This window comes from Strix uralensis, chromosome Z (assembly GCF_047716275.1).
Source record: "Strix uralensis isolate ZFMK-TIS-50842 chromosome Z, bStrUra1, whole genome shotgun sequence".
NCBI classification, from domain to species: domain Eukaryota; kingdom Metazoa; phylum Chordata; class Aves; order Strigiformes; family Strigidae; genus Strix; species Strix uralensis.
The window spans coordinates 13860676-13886428 of record NC_134012.1 but is presented as its reverse complement, the minus strand read 5'-3'; the positions used below and the strand labels follow the sequence as shown (position 1 = coordinate 13886428).

Below are 25753 nucleotides of genomic sequence, written 5' to 3'. Positions count from 1 at the left end.
TATTCAGAACCAGCATATATATTTTTATATATATATTTTTTTTATATATATATATATATAAAAGCATATAAATATATAAGCTGAGTAGGGGAGCAAAGAAAAGAGGAGCAGTCTGACCACAAGATCTGACTAGATCTTTAAGGAAGAAAACTGTACTTACCACATTCAAGAATTTGTCTTAATTCTGCTGAGCTGCTTGAGCCTTGTGTTCCATACAAAGTTGAGCACTCCAGACCTTCAAATCAAAATCGATGGGATACATTAATATTCCAGTGACTGTTGTCATAACACAACATACTTCTGTTTTCTTCACGTAAGTACTTACAGTATAAATTAGCAACATTCTTCCAACTACCACCTACCACATTACAGAATTCGATTGCTTTTTAAGGCTGTAAGACACCTCTTTATACAGGCAAACTGCTGTGTCTGCATAAAGAGCTGGCCAAGGAGGATCAGAGATGCCAGCAGTCCCACATATCCTGTACAACTCTATACGGGCTGACTGCAGAAGGCCAGGACTAGGAAACAGATTCACATACCTCGGGGAATAAAACACCTTCCAGAAGCAACATGGGAGCCAGATCTTCCTTTACACTTCCTTTACATGCCAGCTGGAAGCACCAGGTCTTCCAGGTGGATAAGAACTGAGCAATCTGAGTCAGGCCACCCCACAGGAGTGGGACAGGGACATGACAAAAGTTCTAACACACCCTAATTAGCCATAAAGATTTAACTGAGACTTCTAAGTTACAAGCATGCCTAACCGTTGGCACCCTATGCAGTCAACAGAGAGTCCCTTCTATGGGACAGGCAACCCTTAGATCACCTTTGACTACCCGTAGAGCTCGTAACCTCAGAGTGTATGTAGGGTGAGTGTCACATCACTGGTGTGAGAGAAAATATCTGTATATGTCATATAATATGTCTGATAATCCACCCGAATAAAAGACACCAATACAGTGTTTTTATGTGAAAGATACTGTTTACAGCTTCCCTACTTCAGTGAAAACAGAGAAGACACAAGGAAGGAGACCATATGCAGGGATGCAGAGCACCAATGATTTAATAGTATCAGTGGCATTTCCTGGAAGCAGTAGCTGCTTATGCAATGTGTTGCTAAATAGTGGCCCTTCTCACTGATATTAGCAAGCTCCTACTCGTTCAGGAAAGGCCTATATTCTCTTAAAGTGTCAGAGCAGTATGTGAGAACCTATGTCCCCAAGGACAGCAGCCCGAGCCTGATCAGAATACCGCTTTACCTCTCGCTCCCTGACAGTAAGGCCACTGAATGAGCAGGACACACTGAGCTGCTCCTTACTGCACCAGGACTATGAAGGTGACATCAGGGGAGGAGCCAGGAAGAGAGAAATTGGACAAAAGAGGAAAGACATGGTAGAAGAAAGGGGAAAGCTTCAAAAGGATGGAGAGACATCAATACAGGAAAGCAGGAGAGAAAAAAAAAACATAAAAAGAACACTGGCTGGGTCAGCATATAGCAGCAATAAAGAACTGGCTCCTGAAGCATAGAAACAGTTCTTGTAACCTTTTCATATTGATTCCCTCTTCCTCCCCGCCAGCTTTGGGGCTAAATATTACTTGTTTGGCTGTGTATCCAATTCAATGTTATGATGGCGTTTCTATAACCAACTTAAGGTGCTTATCGGTTAGAAAAAACAAAGCAATACCAAACCCTTCTTCCTTACTTTTCAATAATACTTATATTAGTTGAATTATTAAATGTCATTTGAGGCAAGCTTTGTTTTTGCTCCTACAGTCCAAGTAGCATCTACTGAGCAGAAATCAGTGCAACAAACTTTAACTAAAATTATTTAATATCTGTTAAGCACTGTGATGCACTAGCAGCTCTAAAAAGGGGAGATGCTAGCTCTGGATCCGATTCTGCAGTCTTGGTTCACATAAGTAACAATGAGCCTTGGTAGATCATTCTTCAGCCTACCTTTCTTTTCAATTGTCTCCACTATCTTGATAAGAATTGGTGGAGCAACATCAGGAGGTGCAAACTGTTCCGTAAGATCTGGAAGTGAAAAAGCTGTAAAAGAAAAAGAAGAAAAATAAGCCAAGCTACAAGTGAATGCAATTTCTGTTTATGAAAGTCATGACACATAATGCAACCAGTTAATTTTTAAGAACGGAACAAAAATCCCACTTGCCAGGCCTAAACATGAACACTCCACAAGTAATCAGAAAGCTGAATAAAAATTGTGATGATTGCGTTTTTATGCCATTTCCTTTTAGGGACCTCAGTCAGTCCTAGAATCACTCTCCATATTGCCTAGGAAAAGTAAACACAATAAAAGTTTGCAGTATATGGACGGAAAGAAATACAATGCAAGGAAGAAATGAAAAAAAATCTTTTGGTCTGAAACATTTACATCCAGTGTGCACCAGGGATCTAAACACATCACCATCTGGAGGTGCTGATCCCCTGGGTAAAACAGACTTACAAAGGCTTGAAATAGCAGTGTTTCACATTCATACAAAAGTTCAGTAACTTCTGTTTGCTTTCCATTTTCAAGAATAATACTATTAACAGTATAGTTTTCTTGAAGCAAGAATTTTCTTTTCTACAATGACTAGTTAAGCATAAATAGCAGTATAATCAGAAAGGGGCATTTTGCAGATTCAAACAAACCTACATACATATATTATACAAAGTCAATTTTCATGCAATCCAGTTTCTTCCCAGAGAGAACAAACTGTATAAAAGAATGTTCTGGCTCTGTGATGTGAGTGACGATCTATCTCTAAATGCACTATTTTTGCCAAGAGTAATTCAAAAGTTTTAGAGCAGTGCTGTTTAACTCTTGGAAAGCAAGAATGTTTACATAAAGATATTATTAAACTACTGCCAGAAACATCTGTCATACTTTGATGGATTATGATTGATAAACAAAGCTTAACTACTGAAGTAAAAGTTGCCAGTTGCCTGAGCAGTGGTGATCTCTGCCCAATTTAACTCACCACGGACCACACAACAGCAACTATGAATAGAGAGTTTTTAATGAAGAACTTTGAGATAGCCAAAAGATTAAATATACCACAACTGAGAAAGAGAAAGCAGACAGTTTTGGTGGAGAATTCACCCTATTTTGGAAGCAACAATTAGATAACTTTCTAAAAATGCAAAGAATTTAAAAGTGTTAAGACAGCAAGGAACATACAGAAGAAGTTTGGAAGTGCAGAAAATTAAGGATAGAAATGAAATACAATAAATAATAATTATTTAAGAACTAGTAATGGAAGTGGAGCATACTGGGACACTGAGACAAGTCCCTTGCAAAAAGCAGCAGAATGATGGTAAGATAATGATGGAATACTTTCCAGTCCATTCATAACTGAGAAGGACATTAGAAAAACATCTGTTAGTCATAACAGTTTAACTTAGAGGTCCAGAAAAGAAGCATTCAGGAATCCCAAAAGAGTTGCCTAAGCAGATCTCTGGCCTGCTGATGTTAATTTTTAATGACGTGTAGAAAATCAGAGCAATTCCTGGGGATCAAAAGAGTTCTAATGCCTGATCTGCACTCTGAAAGTACAAGATGACTACATGCTAGTTACATTATCAGTCCTGGGCAAAATAAAGAAAAACTTGATACTAGACTCATATGATAAAGCAGTAAAAGACAGCACTGTAACAAAGGATTGTCTGCACAAGCTTTTTAGAGGGTAGGTTCTGTTAAAAACCACACTACTTCCTTCCTTGGTGGCACCTTAGTTACTGAAAAATGCAAATGAGTAGATACAATAAACTCCAAAGTTTTGCCAGATAATTGACTTAGTATAACACTGTGATTAAAAGCTAAGTTCAAAGGAAGCACATGTTATATAAGTGTAGCTGACCAGCAAATCTCCAAGTATAGTTATTAATGCAGAACAAGCTTACTCAGGGAAGGAATGGACTTTTCATCTCTTCACATCTTCAAACCACTTTCAGATTCCACCTAGAACTTATTTTAGCTTCACATTGCATGTGCTTTATCAAACACAAGTTGGGCTCAAATGGCAGATGCTGCACTCCAAGCAGCCTCTGCTGAGGCATGCTGAAATACAGACCATTTGATTTGTAATATTTGGATCAAATAGATCCTTTTGACCTCAGACCATGAATCTAATGAAGGCAAAGCTACTGGAAGAAGAAATGAAAGATCAGATCAGAGTCATATCAAAGGGCATGCTATGAAAATACTCAAATTATGAGATACTAATAGACTCACAGAATGCTAAGGCCATAAAATGCATCCCTTGCATGGTAGCAGAAGAACAGGTTTTAAGAACAGAGTTTACATATTTTTACTTACAAAAGTCACTTTCTGCTCCCTAAGGTAGCTAGTTACATTAAGTACCTTTCTCCCTCTTGCATAACTTTTGCATCACCTCTGAACAAAGATGCTCATCTCATAATTCCAGCTGGAGGCAGCATGTAGCAACAGTCAACAGCCTAAACTGAAACTGAGGAAAGAAAAGAGAGATGAGAAGGAGAAACCTGACAGACATTTGAAACATTTCAGGTGACAGTTCTGCAGTTCAGGGATAGTGCATCCAGGCTACTAAGCAGCAAGAGAGAACCATGCTTTCTTGCGTTAAGCAAACTGTGTCTTGAAATGATGCCGGGAGATACACTCCAAATACCTCTTAACAAGGTATATTTAGAAAAAGAATACCATTTCCCACTAGATTTAGATTTTCTGAATGAGGGATGGAGTCCAAGCAAAGCAAAAAGGAGAACCCAATGTCAAGGGAAGACTTCAGTTCATGGGAAGAAGTCCTTGCAGGGTGAAAAAAGGCACTACAGAAAATGGCTTGCCTCCAGGGTACATAAGGAATGGGGTGCATGTAGACCATACCCAATTACCTAAACAAGGAGCACCTCTTCATGCAACCTACCTGATGCTCCTTGCTTTTCATCTACACTTTAATCAGGATCTTAGCTTATAAACTAGGTTTGATCATAATCTGCTACTGAAACTCTTTGTTATACAGTATTCTTGGATCAATAACATTCTTAGTGAAAGTGAAAGAGTTTAGGAAGCTGCGCATTTACCTTTGTATTTATGTAAAAATCTATAGTATGTCCACAGAACATATGTATGTAAATCAAATGTCACACTGGTTAAAAGAAAAGATTTCCAACACTACTCTGCTACCCTAAAATATGCCATTGGAAAAATATTAAGATTTTAGGAGTTTAGAGGATTTCTGATGTCTCTTCCTCCCTATATCCCATTCCTTTTTTGCTAAATGCTATCTACCAAAGACATTGCTGAACTTCTAGATATGAAGAGAGCCTTTAAAATAATGACAGTACATTCCATAAATGTCTAACTATAAAATACTTGTGTATTTGACTCAAAACTCAGGATATTCACCTCTCTTTTAATACTGTACACACAACTGGTGAGTGTAAGCTCTACAACAAAAGGGCACACGCACATATACACACATAATGGCAGGTACAAAACACGCAGTTACCTTCAATGCAGCAATGACAGAAGAATACATCTAAGTCACACAGTTATAATGCTCAGTAATATTGAAAAAAACATTAACTTCGTCAGCATATAGGAGGTGGCATTAACAAATTAGAATCCCACCTGTTCTAGGATTTCCTACTCATTGCGCCATCTCCAACATAATTAACTCATAGCATCATACTAACTTGCACTTTAAACTTCTCAACTTTTGCACAGAATAGTAAATTGTGTTTATTTAAAGGTGAAAGGCCTCACGAAACACGCATCTGTCAGAAAAAAAAAAAAAGACTTAACAGTATTTGTAGAACTGAAACCAGTTTATAACATTTACACAGGAAGACAGCCCAATTTGGGAACAGTGTCCTTCAATTTCAAAATGCTGAGAGGAAATGGCAGGGGCTAAACTGAAGGAAACTACACCTAATTTTGGAAAAAACCCAATCTGACTCCCAGATCCAGAATACAAGTTATCCTTAAAAAAGTCCTGATTCTAGACTAGGTGTTCCAGAAGAAAACTCAGCATGCATATTAAGCTTTATGGAGGAAAACTTTTCAGATAGGCCAGTTTTAGTAAAAGAGAAGCAAACAAAAGCTTACATGCAACCTACATTTAGTACCTGATTTCAAAAATAGCTTTGGCTTTGAAGCATGCTGTAGCACAGCACAGAGGTTTGGAGAACCAAATCCACTCTTAAGAATCTGAGCAACTTTGTAGATCCCTTTGCTAGAATCCAGTATCAGTTTTTCACTTAAAGCAATCATTTTCCCTCCAGATTCCTGTAATTTTTTTAAAATTCCACGGTCTCCAAAATATTACAGTTCTCAAAAGCTGTCATACGGGTTCCATGTCTTCTTTCTAGTCACAAGTCTGGTAGTGGGTCTCCAGATAGTAAGGAAGCTTCTGATGACACGTGATAAAAGCTGGATTTTCTACTACCTCTAATTTTACCTTGCCACAGTGAGAACCAATGAGATGAACCACAAGCTAGGGTTTGCTCCAATCTGCAAACTCTTCCCTCTCCCTGATACAGACAGGCCTGAACAGCTCTAAGGCAATGGCAATGTGTGGGAGATGAGAGCATATCTTACGTTCAAGCGTTGCCAACAGAGCTACAAAGTGCAAGATGAAACCAACACACAGCTGCACCTTTTGGAAGGGATCTCACTTTCAAGTTAGTACCTGGCAACAACAAGTGGAAATTTAAAGCTGGAATTTGGCTTCAGATGCTTCTGAGCCAAATCTTTCATTACTGCTAGAAGAACGAAAATGAATATTTAGTGTATATATATATATAACTTAAAATGTAACAATACACACCACGGAGAGGAGTTTAATTTCCAAATATTTTATAGGAACTATATTACTTGAATTGAGCTTTGAGTCAAGATTACTCCATACATGTTCTTCTTTCTTCAGAAATACTATTTAAGTTTGAGCATACATATTGCATTCGATGACAACAAAGCTCCACATAAAAGTCTAATATTTGAGAGCTCAGGTCTTAAGATAATCACAAATGGCTTATGTGGATGCAGATACACTCTCTATACATGCAACTGCATGCACTAATACAGTGAATTATGCATTCACAGATTTACCCATATCCTTGTTTGAAAGTCATAGAATATGTCCAAACAGGAATGGTTTGAGCAGCACTGAAATTAACTATAATAAACATAAGCATATTAATCAAAACAGAAGAAGAAATGAAAAGGTAAGGGTCAAGCAAGTTGTGATAATGCCTCCAACAAGATTAGCCAGCAAACTATAAAGAAACAATGTCTGACTGAGCACCTAAAACTTTTGCCAGTGGCACCATCAGTGGCATAATGCATGACAAACTGTAGACAATGGAGGGTTTTCCACAAAGTTCAACACCCATGCTTACTACTGAAAATTCTGGGAAACATGGGAGCTTGCTTTCTTGATTGAAATGCTGTTATTTCAGCAGTTATGTATACTACTAGGTACGGGAAATGAAATTAAAAGATTGTTCCACTACTATAACCCATCTTCCTTGAAATAGAATCTGCACTTCAAAAAGGATCCATAATGGCTGAATTTAACCACCTGTCAGTATACAATGTCAAATTCAAGTGAAGACACATTAGGAACAAGTGCAGTTTGGCATTCCTGGACAGCCTTTAAGGCTGTGGCATGAATTGAGGGGAGTCCCAGGTACTCCTGTGTGCTGACTGCTACTGACCCCCAGACCGGAGACAGCAGTGCTTCAGGAGACTGCACTGAGAACATACCAAAAGCCATGCCTGTGGAAACATGAGTTCAGATCATGTAACACTGGAAAGCACCAGAAGGTGCCTCTGCATGGGTGACAGCACGGCGCAATGCTTGTCATGGCCCTGCTGTGGCAGTTGGTCCAGATGCAGAGCTTCAGCCATTGTGGCCCTCTCAGCACCTGCTTTCATCAGCTGGGGAAGAAAGGCCACACAAGCCTCAAAACGTGACAGAGAGTGAAACGACTCTTACTGACACATCACTCCTAACTTTTAGCGAGAGGGCATTTCATGGTCCATTTTATGTTTCTTTATAGTCTTAATAAGCAGCAAGTTCCTGCAGAAACTTTCAGTGGAAGAGTATGAAAGATTAAAAACTCCCCAAACCCTAGGGAGAAAGTTTCCACAGAAATCTGTGCTTTGGGTTCAATGCCAGACCAAGACAGAAAAACCTGAGTCTGGTATTACAAATAAATACTAGAGAGAAATTCACTCTGAGATTTGAGGACCATAGACTTGCCTTGGCATTTGTAATTTCAGAGAGCCTAATAGCATTTACCAAAAAACAGGCAAATAGAGTGTTCAGAACTGCTCAGCTGCTATTAGCAAAAGGTGTTCACTGGGCAAGGATGAAGGACAAGAAAGTGAGAGCAAAGATGAAGAAGCTGATGCCACTGTGTGTCTCAAACTGAGGACTGCAATAGATAGCAAATTCAGCTGCAACCGTTGGAAGATAAAAATACCTCTTCTTAGACCCTACTGAACTGAGATGATTTGGTTTGGCTATTGTTAAATTCTCCTAGAGGCTGAAAGCATCACTGAAAATGGCAGGAGGAAGAGCTGTTCAGGGCTCAACCACCTTCTCCAGTATTGATTTCATTAGAAAGATTTTAAAAGACAACACTATTCATGGAAAAATATGAAAGAGATTTAAGTTTCAGTGAATTAACACATCATTACAAGTGGCTTAATAAGTCTGTCTACTATTACTTGTCTTTCATTTTTATTAGATGACATCAATCAGGCAGACTGTGGACTCAGAATACCAAGAAGCCTTGGCAGCTAAAGGAGAATAGATCTGAGAGAAATTAAGAAAGGTGAAGACTATCCCAGCAGGAAAAAAAGGAATGGCCTGGCCTACCAATGCTATAAGCTCACAAGAAGCCCATTTTTATGGAGGCAGAAAAATGTCTGTGAGCCAAGATCTATTGCAATATGAATGACCCCAAAGCTATGAAAAGGAATAGGGAAATGATGCCTGCTGGTGACCTTGCATGACTGGAGTACAACCGGGAAGCTGCATGAAAATACTGTCAAGTCTAAAATCCTTCAATACTATGTGTGCAGCAGAGTCTACATCTTCTATCAGTCAGTAGGTGTTGGATATGAACTAAAGGACGAAGTGACTTCATTCAGATGTTCTGTGTTAATGGTACACTGAAGAAGATTTTAGTCGCAGAAGGAAATACAGATCTGTACTGAAAAAATGTTTTATCAATCAGCTGTCACTCCTCTTTTTCCTTTGTCTTCAATGGAGAAACACCTGAATAAAGCAGAACACCCTTCCTAGGGCATCTTACTGAGAACATTTAATTCTGACAGATAAACAGTATTCTGTTAATATGCTTTTGGACTTCAGATAGCTTTTTTAAGCATCCATATTTCTGCTGTGATCCTCTATCAGTAATACCGAGTGACAAGAACTTTTCCAGGGGACTTATTCCAAAGGATGATGACTACAGTTCTCACCAGCATGACACCTTCTGAACTCCAGTCAGTCCCAGTGTATCACCCAAAACACAAAGCCAGCATCTCCAGAATCCTCTGCGTTGAGGTAGGTACTGACAACATCCCCTATAAGCTTGAAAAAGGGCATTTCAAACTGACTTTTGTAGAAAAATGTATACCGCTTGTTTAATATATGTGGCACTTAACTGAACAAGGCCAGGCAGTCACTACTGCAGGAGGACAAATATATGTGTTATGATTAGGCCATTTATAGCCCAATCCACTGAACCTAAAAGGGTCAGAATAAAAACTGAATGTTACTTCATTTTATCCTGGCTACACATAATACGTCAAAAAAGACACAGTTACCTGTGTAAGTCAATGGTGTAAGTGACACAAGTCAAATACTTTGTCTAGATACTTTCCAGGGTTATCAGCACATATATGCAAGCAATGATCTGACTGATAAACTACCATGTACATGGTGATTATGCAGGAAGTTTGGGGGGCCAGGAGAACTAATTCTTCTCTTCATCCCCATTCATAAAGTTGCACCAGCTGCACTCTCACAGCTAAGGAGAATAAGGGGCAATTATGGGAATAGAAGGGAAACAAGCCCAGGCAAATACAGATTAGTGTAAGAAAATAATCTATAAACAATAGATGGCAGAACTAGAGAGAACAAAGCTTTGATTTGATATAGAAAATCACACTTTATGATGTACCAATTCTCCCAAAAGAAATCCGGGGTCTCTTTACCCTTCTTAGTTTAGCTGCACAAAGAAGCAGAAAAATAAAATCACCAGCAACATAGTGTAGAGTACTATATTCCTTTATAGTAGTTTAATACTTCTAATAGTGGCTGCTAATCATGTTTCACACTTATTAATTTAATGTTTCACAGAGCCCTATCTCTATCTGTTGAAAGGGAAGTGATACTGTCTGTACCAGGAAGGAATTCTGTACATAATATTCTATCAGATTAAACCTCAGTAACTTTATGAATTATGAGCTGTCAGGCACTTTTCTCATCTGCTACAGAATATACTTCTTAGAAAAAGGAGCTATAAATAAGACAACAGATGTTCTTTGTTGGCTTCAACTGAAGCACAGATAATTTCTAAAAAGCAGCCTGTAGTTAAGACTGTTGTAAAGATAGTATTTTGCTTCCCTCTATGGGTGAGCTTTTGCAATGCTCCTTTTCAAACTAGAACTGAATTTAGGATTTGAAATGGCTGCAGCTATTTACAGTTAGCATTAATATAACTAGTGAAACAAGCAGTCCTATTCTGAGGAAAAAATACAAGGCTTATGAAAAAAATATTAACTAAGTGCAATATTCTGGCATGCACTACACTGAATTATAATGTCATACATAATGTATAAACTGTTTTGCAAAAGAACCTCCCTCCCAAAACCCAAGGAAGAGATGGGAAAAACCACCTGCTTATCCAACTGTTCTTTCAAAGAGTTGTGACATAAGCAGAAAAGGTAAAACAAGAAATAAGCAAGAATGTAGCAAAAGATGCCTTTCTTCTTCTAAGTAGAGGAGGGCACTCAATTAGCTGAGGACCACAGAGGGGGCCCAGGACAGACACCACTGGTGCTGAACCCCAAGCAGGCTGGCACTGGGGCTTTGATACTGCCAGTCTCCAGGAGAGGTGTGTCTCATCTCCTTCCCATGGGTCTGGAGTAAGGGGCACAGCTAAAGGCTTCCCATGCTTTTCTCAGGGGTGGCAGACTGATGCGTAATTCCCTTACCCCTCATTCTCAGGGATCACCCCAAACCCTGTGTGACGTGCAGAGGCACAGAAGGTAGCAATGCTCTCACAATCCCTAAGAGCATCACTTCAAATGGAAGAGCAGGTCAATGTCTCTAAACAGAACAAGACAGCGTGGTCCTCAGAACGTGATTCTGAGGGCAGAGAAAGAAAGTATTTTAATAAGACAACACCGATTTTTCACGTCTTGTTGACGTCTGCAGGTTTCCTGCCAGCAGTTTTCAGTCAGAGAGATATTAGCAGATGAGAAGTAAACTGTGGTGTGGGTACCAAGTTACTGCATCCCCACAAGCAAGGAGATGACAACAGAGGTGACAGTAAGGGAAGGACAGGACAAGGTCAACCAAGAAGCTAGACCCAGTGAAGTGCAAAACACTGCCTTTTTTGTCAAGTGAGGCTTGTTATATTCCCTCCTCCTCCTTCAGAATTGCTGCTCAGGGGTAGAGAAGAGCTAAGCTCTGCAACAATTTGAGTAATTCTGCTCAATTCTCCCCAGAGATACTAACTGGCAATGAAAAACTTACCATTCCAGCTTCTGGCAGTGGTTTGACATGAAACCATACATGATTCAAGAAGCAGAATATATGACACTGAATATTCAAGCATAGTGTGGACAGTGCAGGTGTGAGGACAAACAGCAAGTTCCAATGGCAGCTGCATCTTGTGACCTACTTATCAGGTTTCCAGAGCAACCCTTCAGGGTTATTGTTGTCATTAAACATTCAGATTGCAGTAGTAGTAGCAGTACCTAAAAGCCCTTACCTAGAAGCCCTTATCACAAAATTGTTACAGTTCTCTATAAACAAAAACTCTCTTACTGGTCTTGTGATTAACTAAGCTATCTCTTAGAATTGAAGCCGGCTGCCTTCCCACAAACTCTATCTTATCTCTCCCAAGGAAATTAAAGCCATGATATTCTATTAACTTCTGCACTCCAGACATATTTTTTTTTTAAAGGAACAGTGAAACAGGCAGTGGAGAGTCATGGTGAGATGATTTCAATGACCTCCATCAGGTAAAACTTCACAGATGGAGCAAGTTCCCGTGCTGAAACTGCTTTTACCTAAAAAGCAGTGATGTGTATTTCCTTCTGAATAGTTTGGCACTAATCTACAAAGATTTTTAACCTCAATTCCCTTTCCACATAACCACGGTGATGGTTAGTAATGGTGCTCCAGTTGCATCTGCTCTTTGGAACCGAGACAGGACTGCTGGATGGACATTCACTGTGAGATACTGGAGATGCTGGAACTGTATCATCAGGAATGACCTGTCCCACCTGTAAAGGATCCCTGTTCCTACTGCTGTTTGCTTTTTTTGGTATCATGAAGTTGCTTCTTATGCAAGGCCATGGCTGGTTTGTGATAACTCTGCTTGAGAAGCATATTTGAAAACATTATCTTTTTATTCAATAATCATAATACATAAAAATTCAGACAGTAAGTTGTTTTGCTACCTTTTTGCTGTGGAGAAACCAATGGGGGAAGAGATGTCAACAAATCCCCCTCAAACTATCCACAGGCAAGCAATCTAGAGGAAAAGAATAAGCTCTTCACTACTGCAAGAAAAAGATAATGTGTATTACTGTGCTTGAGAAGTCAAGTTGTTTAGATCTGGAAGATTTACATAAAAGTACTGGCAGAAGCTGCTGACAGATAAAAGCCAAAACAGCTCCTTCATCTTTTGGGAATTATGGGAAACATTTGTAAGTACACAGAAAGTTAAAAATAATGAGCGTATAGCAGTCACCCAGAAAAAAAATGCAAACAATGGTAACAGCAGTCCAGCATCAGAATTTTTTATTCTAGAAACTAACATATTTCAACTCAAGCCTTCTTTTCCTCTTCTTAAAAAAAAAAAAAAAAGAAAACGAGAAAGAAGAAAAAGTTTAGGGCTCTAGCTGTAGCAACAGAAATACAGCAATGCTGAAAGGCAATCTTACAAAAAAGTAAAACTGGGTTAATCCTTACAGCCATTAAACCATAGGCTGATCTGACACAGATATAGAAACAACAATGTTATTAGGAAATTCCTGAACTGGATCTACAGAGTTAATCCCACCATCGTCTTTAGTTTCAGATGAAGAAGAAAATTCTAAGTCTGTATGTAAAGATTTTTTTCACCCATATCATCCACCTGTTGAGATTTCTCTGCATACCAATGTCAGCATTATTTTCTCATTCCAATATAATTCAGACTACTAGATGCTATACAAAAAAGAACGTCACGGAATATGAAGTACATGTACTTAATGCACAAATTTAAAGACCTCTCTTCCATAAACCAGTTTGTTCACACCCCACTGCTGAAGTAACTTTAATTTAGACTTTAACAGTTAAAGTGGTGAATTAATTTCATGGACTTTTACAAAGCAGTCAGGGTCTCAGCTGGCTGGCTAACTGCAACTGGACAGAGACCTTCATTTGTGTACACTGTGTTGCAGAAATTCGTATAGTGCAAAATCTGTTTATAGGAAGTGTAAAAAAAGAATTGAAGATAACAACAAAGATGGTGCTAATGAAAAGCTAGCATGAAAAACTGGCTATGTTTTCACACCACCATCCACAAGCCAAACATTAACTGATGTCAGGGTGAGGAGGTATGGAACAGGATTTCAGTCTGTATTGGGAGTATTCATTTGCAAAGAGACTAAAAGCAAGAGGCAAAGCCTCTCTAAGAGAACCCAAGCATAATTCTAAGTACTTCAACTTAGAGAAATCCTTTTGCAACCTCCATGCAACCCTACAATGTTAAAGAGTTTCTTGGGGTCTAAAATAAAGAAAAATGTGTCCCTCTTGAAAACAAGCAGTGTGTGGACAGAAAAGACTGAAATAGCCGAAAAAAATATTTTGTAAGTGGTCTTGGAAAGCCTAAACTGCAGAGGGGCTGGGCAAACTAAAAAACTATACACATCTGGTTAAAAACTGACATGTTCCCTGTGATTTTTAACTCAGGTAGATCAAATGAAAGCTGCTCTTCCAGGGAAGAAGCCAGGGAGGCAGAACCTCTCTTTGTGTTCTCTACAAAGACCCAAGAGTTGATCAAGAAGAACTCTGACTTGCTTCCCTTCCTTGCCTCTGCCACCAGGGAGCTGCCCTACACTGGCCTACTCCAGCACAGGGGAAAGTGCTGTGGACATTCTTCAACTTCCGTGTAGAAAATTCATGGGGCGCAGGATCATGCTGAAGTTAACTGCCTCTGAACTGTAGGGTTATACTGAGTATATAAATGAGAATTCTAAGAAATACTAGTCTGTTGAATATTTATATCCGTTGAATATAAAGAGCTTCTACAGGTCACACAAAAAAAACTTAAAACAGTTTTTTCACCATCCTGCTCCTGCCAAGAAAGTTAACTAGTCTTCTACCTAACCCATCCATATTTGAAAATATAATGGCAATATCTATCAATACATCTATCTCTAGTTCCACGTATGTACAAACAGAACTTAAAGCTACAATCACTCAGTTGTTTCAGTATCTTGATTATAGGTTGCAATAAAGGAGTAAAAATACATCCCTGACTTGCACAAGATGTGATCGAACATGTGAAAAGGTCTTCCAGCTATGACTCAGTAAGAAATGGGTGGAGGTTTGTGAGGCTGAAAGGCTGTTGGCTGGAAGGAGTAAGCCTTCTTCCACACTGGCCAGCAAGGGCTAGGAATTGGCTGCTATTCTGTCAAAAGGCCAGGCATATCCCTGTTGTTTTCTTTCAAGAAAGAAAAAATTTTAAAAACCCTGAAGTCTTATATGCTACATGTCTATTTTTGTTATTGTGCTCCAGAGGAATCTCTTGGGCATCTTGCCAAAAGAATGAACCAGCATTACCTTTATCTGGCCATATCAGAAGGGAACGCCTCCTTCTCATTTCATTTTACCTTTTTAAGGGAATTTATTTATTTATTTAAATGTGGGCCATGCCAAGAAGGGAAAGGATGTCTCACTTGACTCTCAGATGGAGAATCCTTCCGAAAAAAGTTCCCTGTCAGGAACAGAATGAAGAGGAATGCATTAATTTTAAACTGACCTGATTTTTCTAACAGGCTTATGACTCCCTGCTTTTAAGCATAGTGCACATGAACTGACCGCTATATCAGAACAAGCATCTTTCTACCTATCTGTCCCTCTGATTTTACCCTTTCAAACTTGTGCATGAAGCTGGAAAAACTTGTATCTTAATTAGCTCAGCTGTGGCATCTTCAGAGAACTTTACTGAAGCTTTTACAAGATAAAGCTCCTCAAAAATGGTAGATTCAGCAGACAGCTGGCATAACTCACCTAAGCTCTGCTATGCTACCACCAGGTACCTAATTCTTGCTGGTCTCAAAATTGCTAAACAGGAGCCTGCCACCTCCCAAAGGGTTCTAATATTTCATGGTAGATGTGCCACTAATAGATTCTTTTAGAGGCATCAGTATGAGCAATCATCTAAATCTAGGTCTTGTTTTAAGGAAAACACTTTTTGTTTCTTGGGTTTTGGGTTGTTTTTTTATAATAGCATATTTCTTGATCTCTCACGGGGAGCCAGCCCTTCTGCTTCTCTTTTTCTTGTGTTTCACTACATCAGTCAACTTTCCACCAGTCAGCTTACCACATTTCAAACCTTGCTCTCAAACTGAGAAGTCTTAGGAGACAGAGCAAGGCAGCTGGTTACTGTAATGGCATTCAGCTAGGAATAAATAATGCAAAGGACCAAGTGAATATTCTAATATGTGCTGCCTGAGGTTCAAAGGGACCCAACTCAAGCAAGAAACTGCGAGGCCACAGGTGTAGACTTCTCTAGACACATACACTCAACTTGTTTGGCTGTTACTTCCAAAACCTTGCAGGATAGTTCTAAACTACTATGTATAAAGACTGGGTTGGGTTTTGTTTTGGGGTTTTTTTCCCCCCAAAATAGCTACAAATTACATATCATTAAATTACATGCAGAAATTTAACATATACTGAGAGTAAATACTGTAGTCTTGCAACAAGCTAATCGAGACTAAGAACAAAGTTTCAGCGCCTATTAGAGAGTCCAGTTATGCCACAGTCTGACAGTGCTTTGTAAAGCTTCAAAGCAAGCTGCGTTTTTTTTTTTTTTTATTTAATTGGAGTCAGGAAAACAAGCACGGATTAAAGATTTCTGTCAGGCTGCAAACAGGTGACCAAATCATACTTAACATGACAGAAAACTGTATTTTCTAGAACATTAAATTCATATTGAAATGAGAGACCATCATCCTTTCACTTTTGCATGACTATCAAAACTTGAGCCGAACAGAACAAATTGGAACCACGTTTAAGTCTACTTTTTCCTGCTGGCTTTATAGCTTTTCTCCATGCTTTCTGCACATTACACGTTCTCTCTTTCTCTCTCGGCATTTGGTCTCTTTCTCCTTCAGGCATCCTGTAATCCTGCCAGCCAAAGAGCTTTGCTTTTAATAAGCAAATCTGCCAACTTAAACACCAGTCTCCTAAGGCAATCAAATAATGAAACACACATGTATGTACTTGCATGTAACCCATCAAATGTCTCTCTAGCCCACTACAAATGATTTTTGCAATTTGGGGTTTCCATAGGAGCATGCAGTCAAACACTCTTGGTTTTCAAAGATCAAATGCCATGGTTCTTCAGAGTCCTCTGTCTTGTTTGTATGTACAAACCCAATGACCCTGCAACTTCCATATCAATATGTAGAAGACACAAAGTATGAAAAACCTAAAAACACAAAGGTTGTGCAGACAACATCACATGCAGTAAGCATATCCTTCAATTTCTCCAACTTGGCATAGAGGTCTGGTGCAAGACAGCACAGATGCCTCCACGGCAGAATACTCTTCCTTACGCTTCTAGTGTGTCTGGAAAGTTAATGAATAACCAATCGTTCCAGGTGTCAAGAGTATTTTTCATACCTCGCCCATTACTCATCTAACATCCACACTGAAGCCACCTTGATTTCCACTTTCTAAACTAGTATTTCCAAAAAGATAAATACAATGTATGAGGCTAGCAACAGAGTAATCCAGGAAAAAAACTTTGTCACACTAGGATGAAGTTGCACTGTCACACCTCTTGATTAAATAAGGCTGCAGTTTACAGCATGGCAGAATAAAGATGATAGCAAAAGAATATTTCAAGTAAGCAAGTTACTGATTGGTATTAGAAAACTCAAACCAAGTTTCAAGGACTGTAATTTACTATATAATGTCATAATTTGCAAAAATTCTTTCACTGTGAATCACATCTACAGTGAAAAAAAGCAAAACTACTAGAGATGCACCATAAAAACCTAAAGCAAAAGGTACCTAAAATGTGCATGTCCCTGAAATGCGTATTTCTATTGCAAGACATGCTTTACAGGTACAACAAAGTACTTAGAACTTGAAATTTATGTCACCACATCTGTTGAATCTGTGCACTCACATTCTAACAATCCTGTTGCTTTTGATGCTTATATTTGGATTCCAGCTGGTGAAGCTGGATGATGCAGGCAGAGGTATGCCAGAAAGATCTGTTCTGCAAGGAGCTGTCTCGGACACCCAGTACTCAGTAACTGAAGCCAGCTGTGGAGTGAGCAGATGGTCCTCACTCCCTGTGACAAATAAAGCCTTACGCTGTCAAACCTAATGCAGTTTTGGTTCCTGGTTTTAGTTATTTCAATGAACATTTAAGAGTTAGACTTAAGAGTTTTTTAAGTTAAGAGTTCCATTCCCAGATTCAGGCTTTTTGAATTATTTTTTTCCACACGACCTCCCTATTACAAAGAGATTAACCTTAAGCTATCTTAAAACAGTAGTTATTTTTTAAATTTTTGGTCTACCTCATTCCTCACAGGAATCACGATACCTCCTTTGCTCATAATAGTGTCCTGAAGATGACTTAATATCTGTGAATATGAAGCTCTTTGAAGATGTTATCTGTCACATCACTGGAAAGAGCAGAAGAGGCAATGAATAAACCTGTTTCCAGAGAGGAACCTGAAGGCTGTGAACAAAAGGTGGCTTAAGAGCACCAACTACAGAACTAGAATGAAGCAATTCTCATTCAGTGAAGACCTTGACAATGAACAAAGCAGCGATAAGCGGGAAAAGGGATCAGGCTACTATGTAATTAAAAACTGTACCAGATGGCATACACCTACAAGGTGTAATTACATGTACAAACACAAATTTTAGACGCATAGTTTTGCAATCTTAACAATGTTCTCCTACTATAGTGTGTAATTCACTGTATATATGCACATGCATCAAGGCAATAAAACTCTGTACTTACTGTAAATATAATAATTTACTACAATAACAGAATATACAGTTAAAACTGTCCCATATCACTTCCTCAATTATAAGAAACTCCATTACCATCATGCTAGTTACCCACCAGGCAGACCTAATAAAAAAACAGCCTTGTCAAATTATCTAGCACCATGGAGCAAATTTTTCATGTGCATTAGTGAAGGGGACTGAATGTAATAGAGGAAAATAACATGGTGAAAATAATCTCTATACTGTCATCGACAAAAACAATTAAATGTGTGTGTCCCCCAAATGAAGACATTTCTACTATTAAATTTGTAATTCTTACCATATAATGGATATACAGATGACTAAAAAGTTAAGTCATCTACATTAAGTATGTACTAAAGGACTAATTAGGAACATGCTTTAAATCTATCTAGAAGTTATTAACTCAATACAGGAATTACCAGGTGAAATTCCATGCCCTGCATTAGTCCAGGAACTCAGAAGAGATGATCATAACAGTTTTTCCCTCTTCAAAATCTGTGGAAGGACAGTCAGACACTGTTCTTTACATCAGTGTTTATCATGTAGTACTTCATGCACATTCATATTATATGCAGTCTGGTATACTGGAATCTCTTCAGAACAAAGCAAGCACTTGTGCTCCAAACCCTAAAGAAAATGGAAATTTTGCCTGAGAGAAGTGAGAGTAAGAACTGTGAAATTTGTCCTAATGCTGCTAACCCTTGACTATAGGTCTGATCCTGTTCCTCCTGAAGTCAAAATGGGTTTTGCCACCAATATAAGGGAAAGTAGAATAGGAGCCTGCTGCTTCTTGTATGAACAAGTCTTTTATGTAAACAAACAAAAAAACCCACTCATGTATAATATTTTCAAGAACATCAGTACTTTAAAATCATCTCATTTTTAGTTTGCATCCAAAGGGATTCTGAATAAAGCATTTTAATACATGATTTAGAAGAGAGCAGCTCACATTAACAAGCATGGACATGTTCCACCTAAACTACCAGACAATCTACCACAGTATTTGATTGACTGGCTACTTAGGTCAAACAGACAATGAAAAGAAAAAAACCAAACAAAACCCACCATTCTTTTCTTAATGGCGTGTTCTTACTGTGTCATAATAAAACCCTAGATATTTGTCTTAGAGGAAACATCTGGAGAAAAAGTGTAACAGTTGCTAACTGTCTTCCCCTTTTTTGCTAAACTGTACAAGCAACCCAAAGTCTGCATCTTAAATCACTAGGGAATGCACCCAAGCCCACTATCCTTTTCAGTGCAAGTTTTAATATCAAAGATATAAAATACTTTTAACTATCACTAAAACAGTAGTCCAAAGCAATGATTAGTATTACACACAACAGACAAGCAACAAATGTTCCTCCAGCAGACAGTCACAATACTCCCAAAACCCAGAAGGCAGTTCAAAAGTAGAGAGACTTCATGCTAGTCACTCTGTAGTAAACATTGTTAAACCAGTGATTTAATATAACCCCCCAGAAGTGTCCTGATAATAATGGGATTGTGAAAATCATTTCGCGTAGGGGGCTGCAGTTTACACAGCAGACTACCAGAAGGGTTTTGGAGTTGTCAGCACTAAATTTGACCCAAGAGGAAGTTAGAAAAACATGAAAGCGGTGGGGAATGCACGCTAGTCTTTCAACCAATGGTAATAAATTATAGATCAGCAGAGCAAATAGAATTCAAACATTCATCCCTCTGTGCCCTTGAGGACCCATCACTGAGGGAACAGAAGTCCTTTAATTCCAGATATTTGCGATTAAGTTTTTGCTACTTGCTGTTTTGAATATGTGTTCCTTATCACTTTCTTTATTAAGCAGGCCAGGCTGTGAGGACCACTAAAATACCCTTTACTCTCAGAACTGGTCTGCACTGGAACAAAAGGCCTCCCTAAATCTAAGAAAATTGCTTATGTAGGCTAACAACTAGCTACACTATTCTGGCTTCTGAACAGTGGAGCAGAATTGGACTGGCAAGAATATATTCTAAATTATACTCAAACATCTGTACAGATTCAACTCCAAAGTACCCAAAATAACTTGCTTCAAAATGTCAAGGGATGACATTTGCTGACATTTCTCTCTAGGGAATGGCTGTATTGCAAACAGTGCAACAAATATCAAATGAAGAATGGAAGACCGTATTACAGTAAGAGGCACAAAGCCTGGTCAGCCAAGAGCATCCTGTTTCAGAGGAGCTCTCAAAGAGCATCGACCCCTCACAGAAGACCCATGCATCAGTGGAGATGGGAAGACCACAGGAGCAAGCCTTACCTTGCTGCACCCCACAGTGCCTCGGAGCCTCACAGCCCTTTGTAGACCATGGCAGGGTAGATGACCCTCAAGTGTGTGCCAGTCAACTAGGAGGAAAGCTGGAAATGATGGAGAGCTTTGCCATGGCCTCTATTGCTCCTCACCTGTGCCAAGCAGCTGTGTCTCGGCGATGAGCAATTCAAGGTTAAGTTCATAAACACAACAGACATTTTCATGTCTCCATCCAAGCACAGCACATGAAAAACTGCAAATTAGCAATAGAGGACTGGAATGTGTGGTCACAGGGTTGAACACCATGTGCAAGTAGGAAAAAGTCTGCAAATCTTTGCCCTTAACTGCTTATTTCTGGAATGTTCCTGGATAGAAAGATAATGAAACCAAACACAGCTGTGCAGCCTTATCAACCACCACACATAATTAGTGGTTTCTTTCATTAATTCCCTAATTTAAGCACTTTGGTGTACCTCCAGCCAAAACAGCTTAGGAAGAGGGCTTGGAAATTAAAAGGTAACCTCACCAACTAAAAGCCTTTCCTTTGAGACAGACTGTTGGAGAAGCCATAACATGCTTTCCAACATGGGTCTTTGCCAAGAATAATCCTCCATGCTTATCTGCTACCTACCAGTCCTGTACAAGTGGGATGAGGATATGTAAGAAGAAATTGGTGAAAACTCATGCAGCCATGCCTCCTGGGAGGTTCATTTCCTCCTCAGACTTTAGATCTCAGGTTGCGCTACTCTCCCTTCCTTCGCATGTGGTGAGCAGAAGGCTACAGCACAGGAGTGCTCAGACACATTGCATCCAACAGATCCGATCCCACAGGGGAGAAAGAGCAAGAAAGAGACCCCCTGAATTACACCAATCTGATGTCTAAGTGGAACAGTTTGGCTTTTGGACAGTATCTTTACATTTTTAAGTGTGTGTATTTTTTAGGAGGAAGCATCAAGCAGAGTTGACTTTGGTTTTCCAACATACAGAAACTCAATTTAAAAAAAAAAAGCAAAGAAACCACAGAGGAAAAAAAAAAAAAAAAAAATCAGCCTCATCTACGCCTTGCCTATTTAATGAAAAATACAGTAGCTGCTCTAGAGCTTCTGGAAGCTGACTGGACCAGAAGTAACTGCTCTTCCTACAGCAGGTCTGCCTTCTGCAGGAGCATCTTCCCAGCCCAGACACCACTGAGTGATCTGCCAGCACAGAAAGTGGCATGTTGAGATCAGCCAAGGGTAGATCTCACTTCTTGCCCTCAACATCTACAATCTCTGGTGAAGAAACTATCTCAGACATTAACCTCTGGGAAATATTCTAACAAGCAAATGATGCCAAGCGTATACAAACAGACCCAGTGGATTATACAAGCAAATTGTCTGACAGCTAACTGAACTGTTAAAGACCTTTTTCATCATTCATGCCATGGTTTACGTAGTAGTTTTGAAGAACAAGATACTCTTAAAAGCATAGAAACCATATGCAATTACATCTTTCCCTAGCTCAAGGCAGTAGTGTGTTCTTGAAGCTGTCCTGAGGATTTTGATTATAGATCCTTATTACCTAAAAAGCTTAAATATTATTTTTAAATGCTGTCTTACATGCAAACAGTTTTATAAAGTGGATCAACATGTGAAAATAGAGAATAGCGGTTGGTGTTATTCTTGTGGACTGCTGCATACAGAATTCATAAAAGACTGAACAAAAAGCAGTCAAGTTAGTACAGACAGTACACCTGCTATCGCTTTCCCAAAAGACTTCAGTCAATGTCCAAAGGTACACGCATTTCTTTAACAGAGTGTGAAAAATTTAATATATAACAAAAGAAAAAAAATTATTAATGAAAGCACAGAATAGGATTGTATTGTAGACATAGATTTTGCTGAAAGCATGAATGGAAGTTAGCAAGTATTAACCACAGTTATTACTTTTTTTTAAAAAGCAAAAAATTCTCTTTATATTCCCTTAGGTACCTAGATTCTCACCAAAGTATTCTCAGGACTTAAAATCCTTCTCCAGTTAAAATAAATATTTCTTTAAAATCCTGTAATTCCCCTTGTCATTCTTAGCTATGAAAATAAGGCAGTTCTTTGTATTCGAGCCTTCAGATTGATTTCATGGATGTTCATCACGGAAAGCAGCTTTGGCACAAGACACAGATGTGAAAGAGCACAGCCAGCTGCAGTTACAACACCTGTGTTCTTTCACACAAGAAAATCTGGATGCATATATGGCATCACACAACTATTTAAGTGGGCACGATTATTTGCTTGGGGTGCAGAATGATCCATTCTTGGCAAATACTTAGCACCATGTGTTGCTGAAACTCACAAACTGATGTTATCATATGCAAGCCTAAGTAAGAACTATTTGCTAACCAGTGTTTTTTTCAGATGTTCCTGGATCACAGCTACAGGAACAGATCAATATAATTCCAAGGGAGAGGAGCAGGCTACTTCACCTTTGCTTTACTACAGGAGCATTCATGTCAACAGGGGGTATTAACAGACTGAATTAGTATTACAGAAGGCTAAAGAAAGGTAAGCGAAGTCACTCAACATAATGTCACTGTTGTAACTATAGAAAGGCATATTAAAATCAGGGCAATACAAAACAGACAAATATTTCTTACAGCATCAAAATAGGAGTGTCTTATTCATTCAGTTTCTTAAAGCAAAATGTGTAACAGAAGGCAGAATTTTTTTAAACTAATTGATACAGCTGGGGAAAAAAAAGATGCATTTCAGCCACACAAGCCTTTTCAGGTGTGAGTTCATCTTTGAGGATCATTTTTCCAAGAAATATGAATTGGTCAATTAAAATACTATTTTCAAAAGCTCACTCCCACTTTTATCCTTATCCTGTGACAATGAAAACACAACATGGAAGATGCTGGTTTTAAAGCTCCTTCCTCTCTCTTGCTTCCGTCCTCCTCTACCAGCAGGTGGGGCCACGCATCAACCATGAACTTGCCCAGGTTCACTGTTAATGCGCAATTCGTACTAGTACTTGCAAGCTTATCCTTGTGCTCTCTGTGGTGCTTACAAAGACTTTTTTAGTTACTATCACCCTGACTTTATCACCGTGAAAAAACTGCTCTGCCTCACTTTAATGCAGCTTGCAAAATCCTTGTTTTCATTAGTGATAAGGCAAGAACTTTGTTTTCAGATGTGTGCACTCATCTGGCAGGTAGAAATTTGCCTTGTACACCAAGAAACTGGACCACAAGTAGCCGGCAAGGCTTTCTGGCAGGAACCTGCCCCATTTTATCAATGCAAGTCAAAAGCAACCAACTTGTGAAGTTCATGACTTTAGGGCAGCTCTGACGACCACAACAGGACAAAAGCTTACACTCTAACCAGGCTTTTTAGAATGCAACCAGGGGTTCTGGCTTGAATGGCAAATTCATTTATCAAATGAGATAGTGACTCATCACCCCATAATTTCCTTTTTCCATTTGCCTACATCAGGAGAGATGATGACTTGTTTTCTTTCCAATGGAGGCTCCAAGTTTGCTGCATTCCACTCACTTTTATGTCCCTTAATTTACAAATGTAAATAATTTTCAGAAATGCAATCGCTCTACTGGCTTTATAGCAAAATTAAAGAAAGAAAAGCACATTCAGTTCAAGCATGCACAAACGGTTTTATGCTCTCCATCTGCTTTGATCTTTGTCAGACATTGCATAACCTGGTCTCTGAAAGGCAAGAGTTTCAAACATTCTGTGTAATTATCTAATTTGCTGATCTGTATCTGTTCTAGAAGAAAAGCATAAAGAAAGGTGTGGGTTTTTTTAAAAAAAAGAAATCTATGTTACAGTTTCATCACAAGAGGGAAGAGCTTCGTATTATTTTTAGGCTCTAAAACAGGTGAAATGGTACAAAGTGTCAACATACATAACCCTTTTAAGTTAAACTGGAAGTTCCAAAACATCAGAACAGTCAAATCATTCATACAGAGTTCTGGTCTGCCCTTTCTGCAATCTGACCTTCATTTCAAAGTGTGAATTTAGCATTCCAAGTTAAATCTGGAAGTATTTCTGTCAATCAATCAAAGCTTTATGCTCCAAAGTCTGCTTAAGATAAGCCTTCACAAACCAGGTAGAGAAGCAATACTGTATGAATTGACTCTTAAACATATAAAGCTCTATCAGATGAGCTGAATCAAAGTTTACAAAACTCAGTACAGTTTATGTACTTTCATTTTCATAGTTGGGCAAGTCAGGGCTAAGTGAAAGGAATCAGACCTATATAGCTCCAATTTAAAAAAGAAAGCATTTCAAGAAAAAAAAAATTTGCATGAAATCTTTACTAGTGGAGGACATAAAGATGACCCTATGCTGGATCTCCACTGCTGCATGTGCCTTCATCCCTCCAGCAGCACCTAGTCACACTTGCCTGGTGGCAGAAGAAACCTGGGGAAAAGGCAGGTTTTGGCCAGTGAGAGCCTCACACCAGTAACAAGAATCAAATCTGCTTTGCCATAGCTCTGACCTGCACCACGCCTGAAACTAAGAGGTGCTAGAGACTTCCTGGAGCTCTTTTATTTCCTTTATTTTTCTATTTTTTCAGATGCAATTAAAAAAAGCCCCAGAAACTCAGACTGGATCTACTTCTTTACTGACAAAGGTAAGAAGAAGACAGGCAAAATGCAACAGTCCTAAAATTTCAGTCAAGGAGCCCCAGTTCTGGTCTTGACCCATGGTTCTAGAAATTTAAATGGGTCATGGATAAAATAAAAATCTGGGGAAAGATTTTACTTAAGTGTTGCAATAAATTAATGTTTTAATAGAACGAGACCACCAGCAGTTTTATTTGTTTTAAGACTGGCTTTTAATATTTAAAGAGCTCCCTATTTATAAGTAAGACTGTGATTGCATGAGACACTGGACTGATGAGCAACTCTGCCCGTGTTACTAGCCTCATTGACTGAAAAGTCTGTTCAAGTGTCTATGATTATTTGTGTATGAGTACCACAGCATTGT

General features: G+C 38.9%; 1 protein-coding gene across 5 annotated transcripts in view; it reads right to left on the bottom strand.

Annotated features, from left to right (window-relative positions):
- PIK3R1 (phosphoinositide-3-kinase regulatory subunit 1) overlaps positions 1–25753 on the bottom strand; it is a 59634-nt gene that overhangs the window by 25033 nt on the left and 8848 nt on the right. For 2 of the 5 annotated variants that reach the window (XM_074857118.1, XM_074857119.1), the window contains exons 3-4: positions 1961–2053; positions 161–235 (exon numbers count right to left, since the gene is read on the bottom strand). In XM_074857118.1, the coding sequence (XP_074713219.1) occupies positions 161–235; positions 1961–2053 (168 nt within the window). Of the gene's footprint in view, positions 1–160; positions 236–1960; positions 2056–4367; positions 4430–18926; positions 19038–25753 lie in introns of those variants that run through there. The other 3 variants (XM_074857123.1, XM_074857122.1, XM_074857120.1) reach the window with 3 other exon arrangements.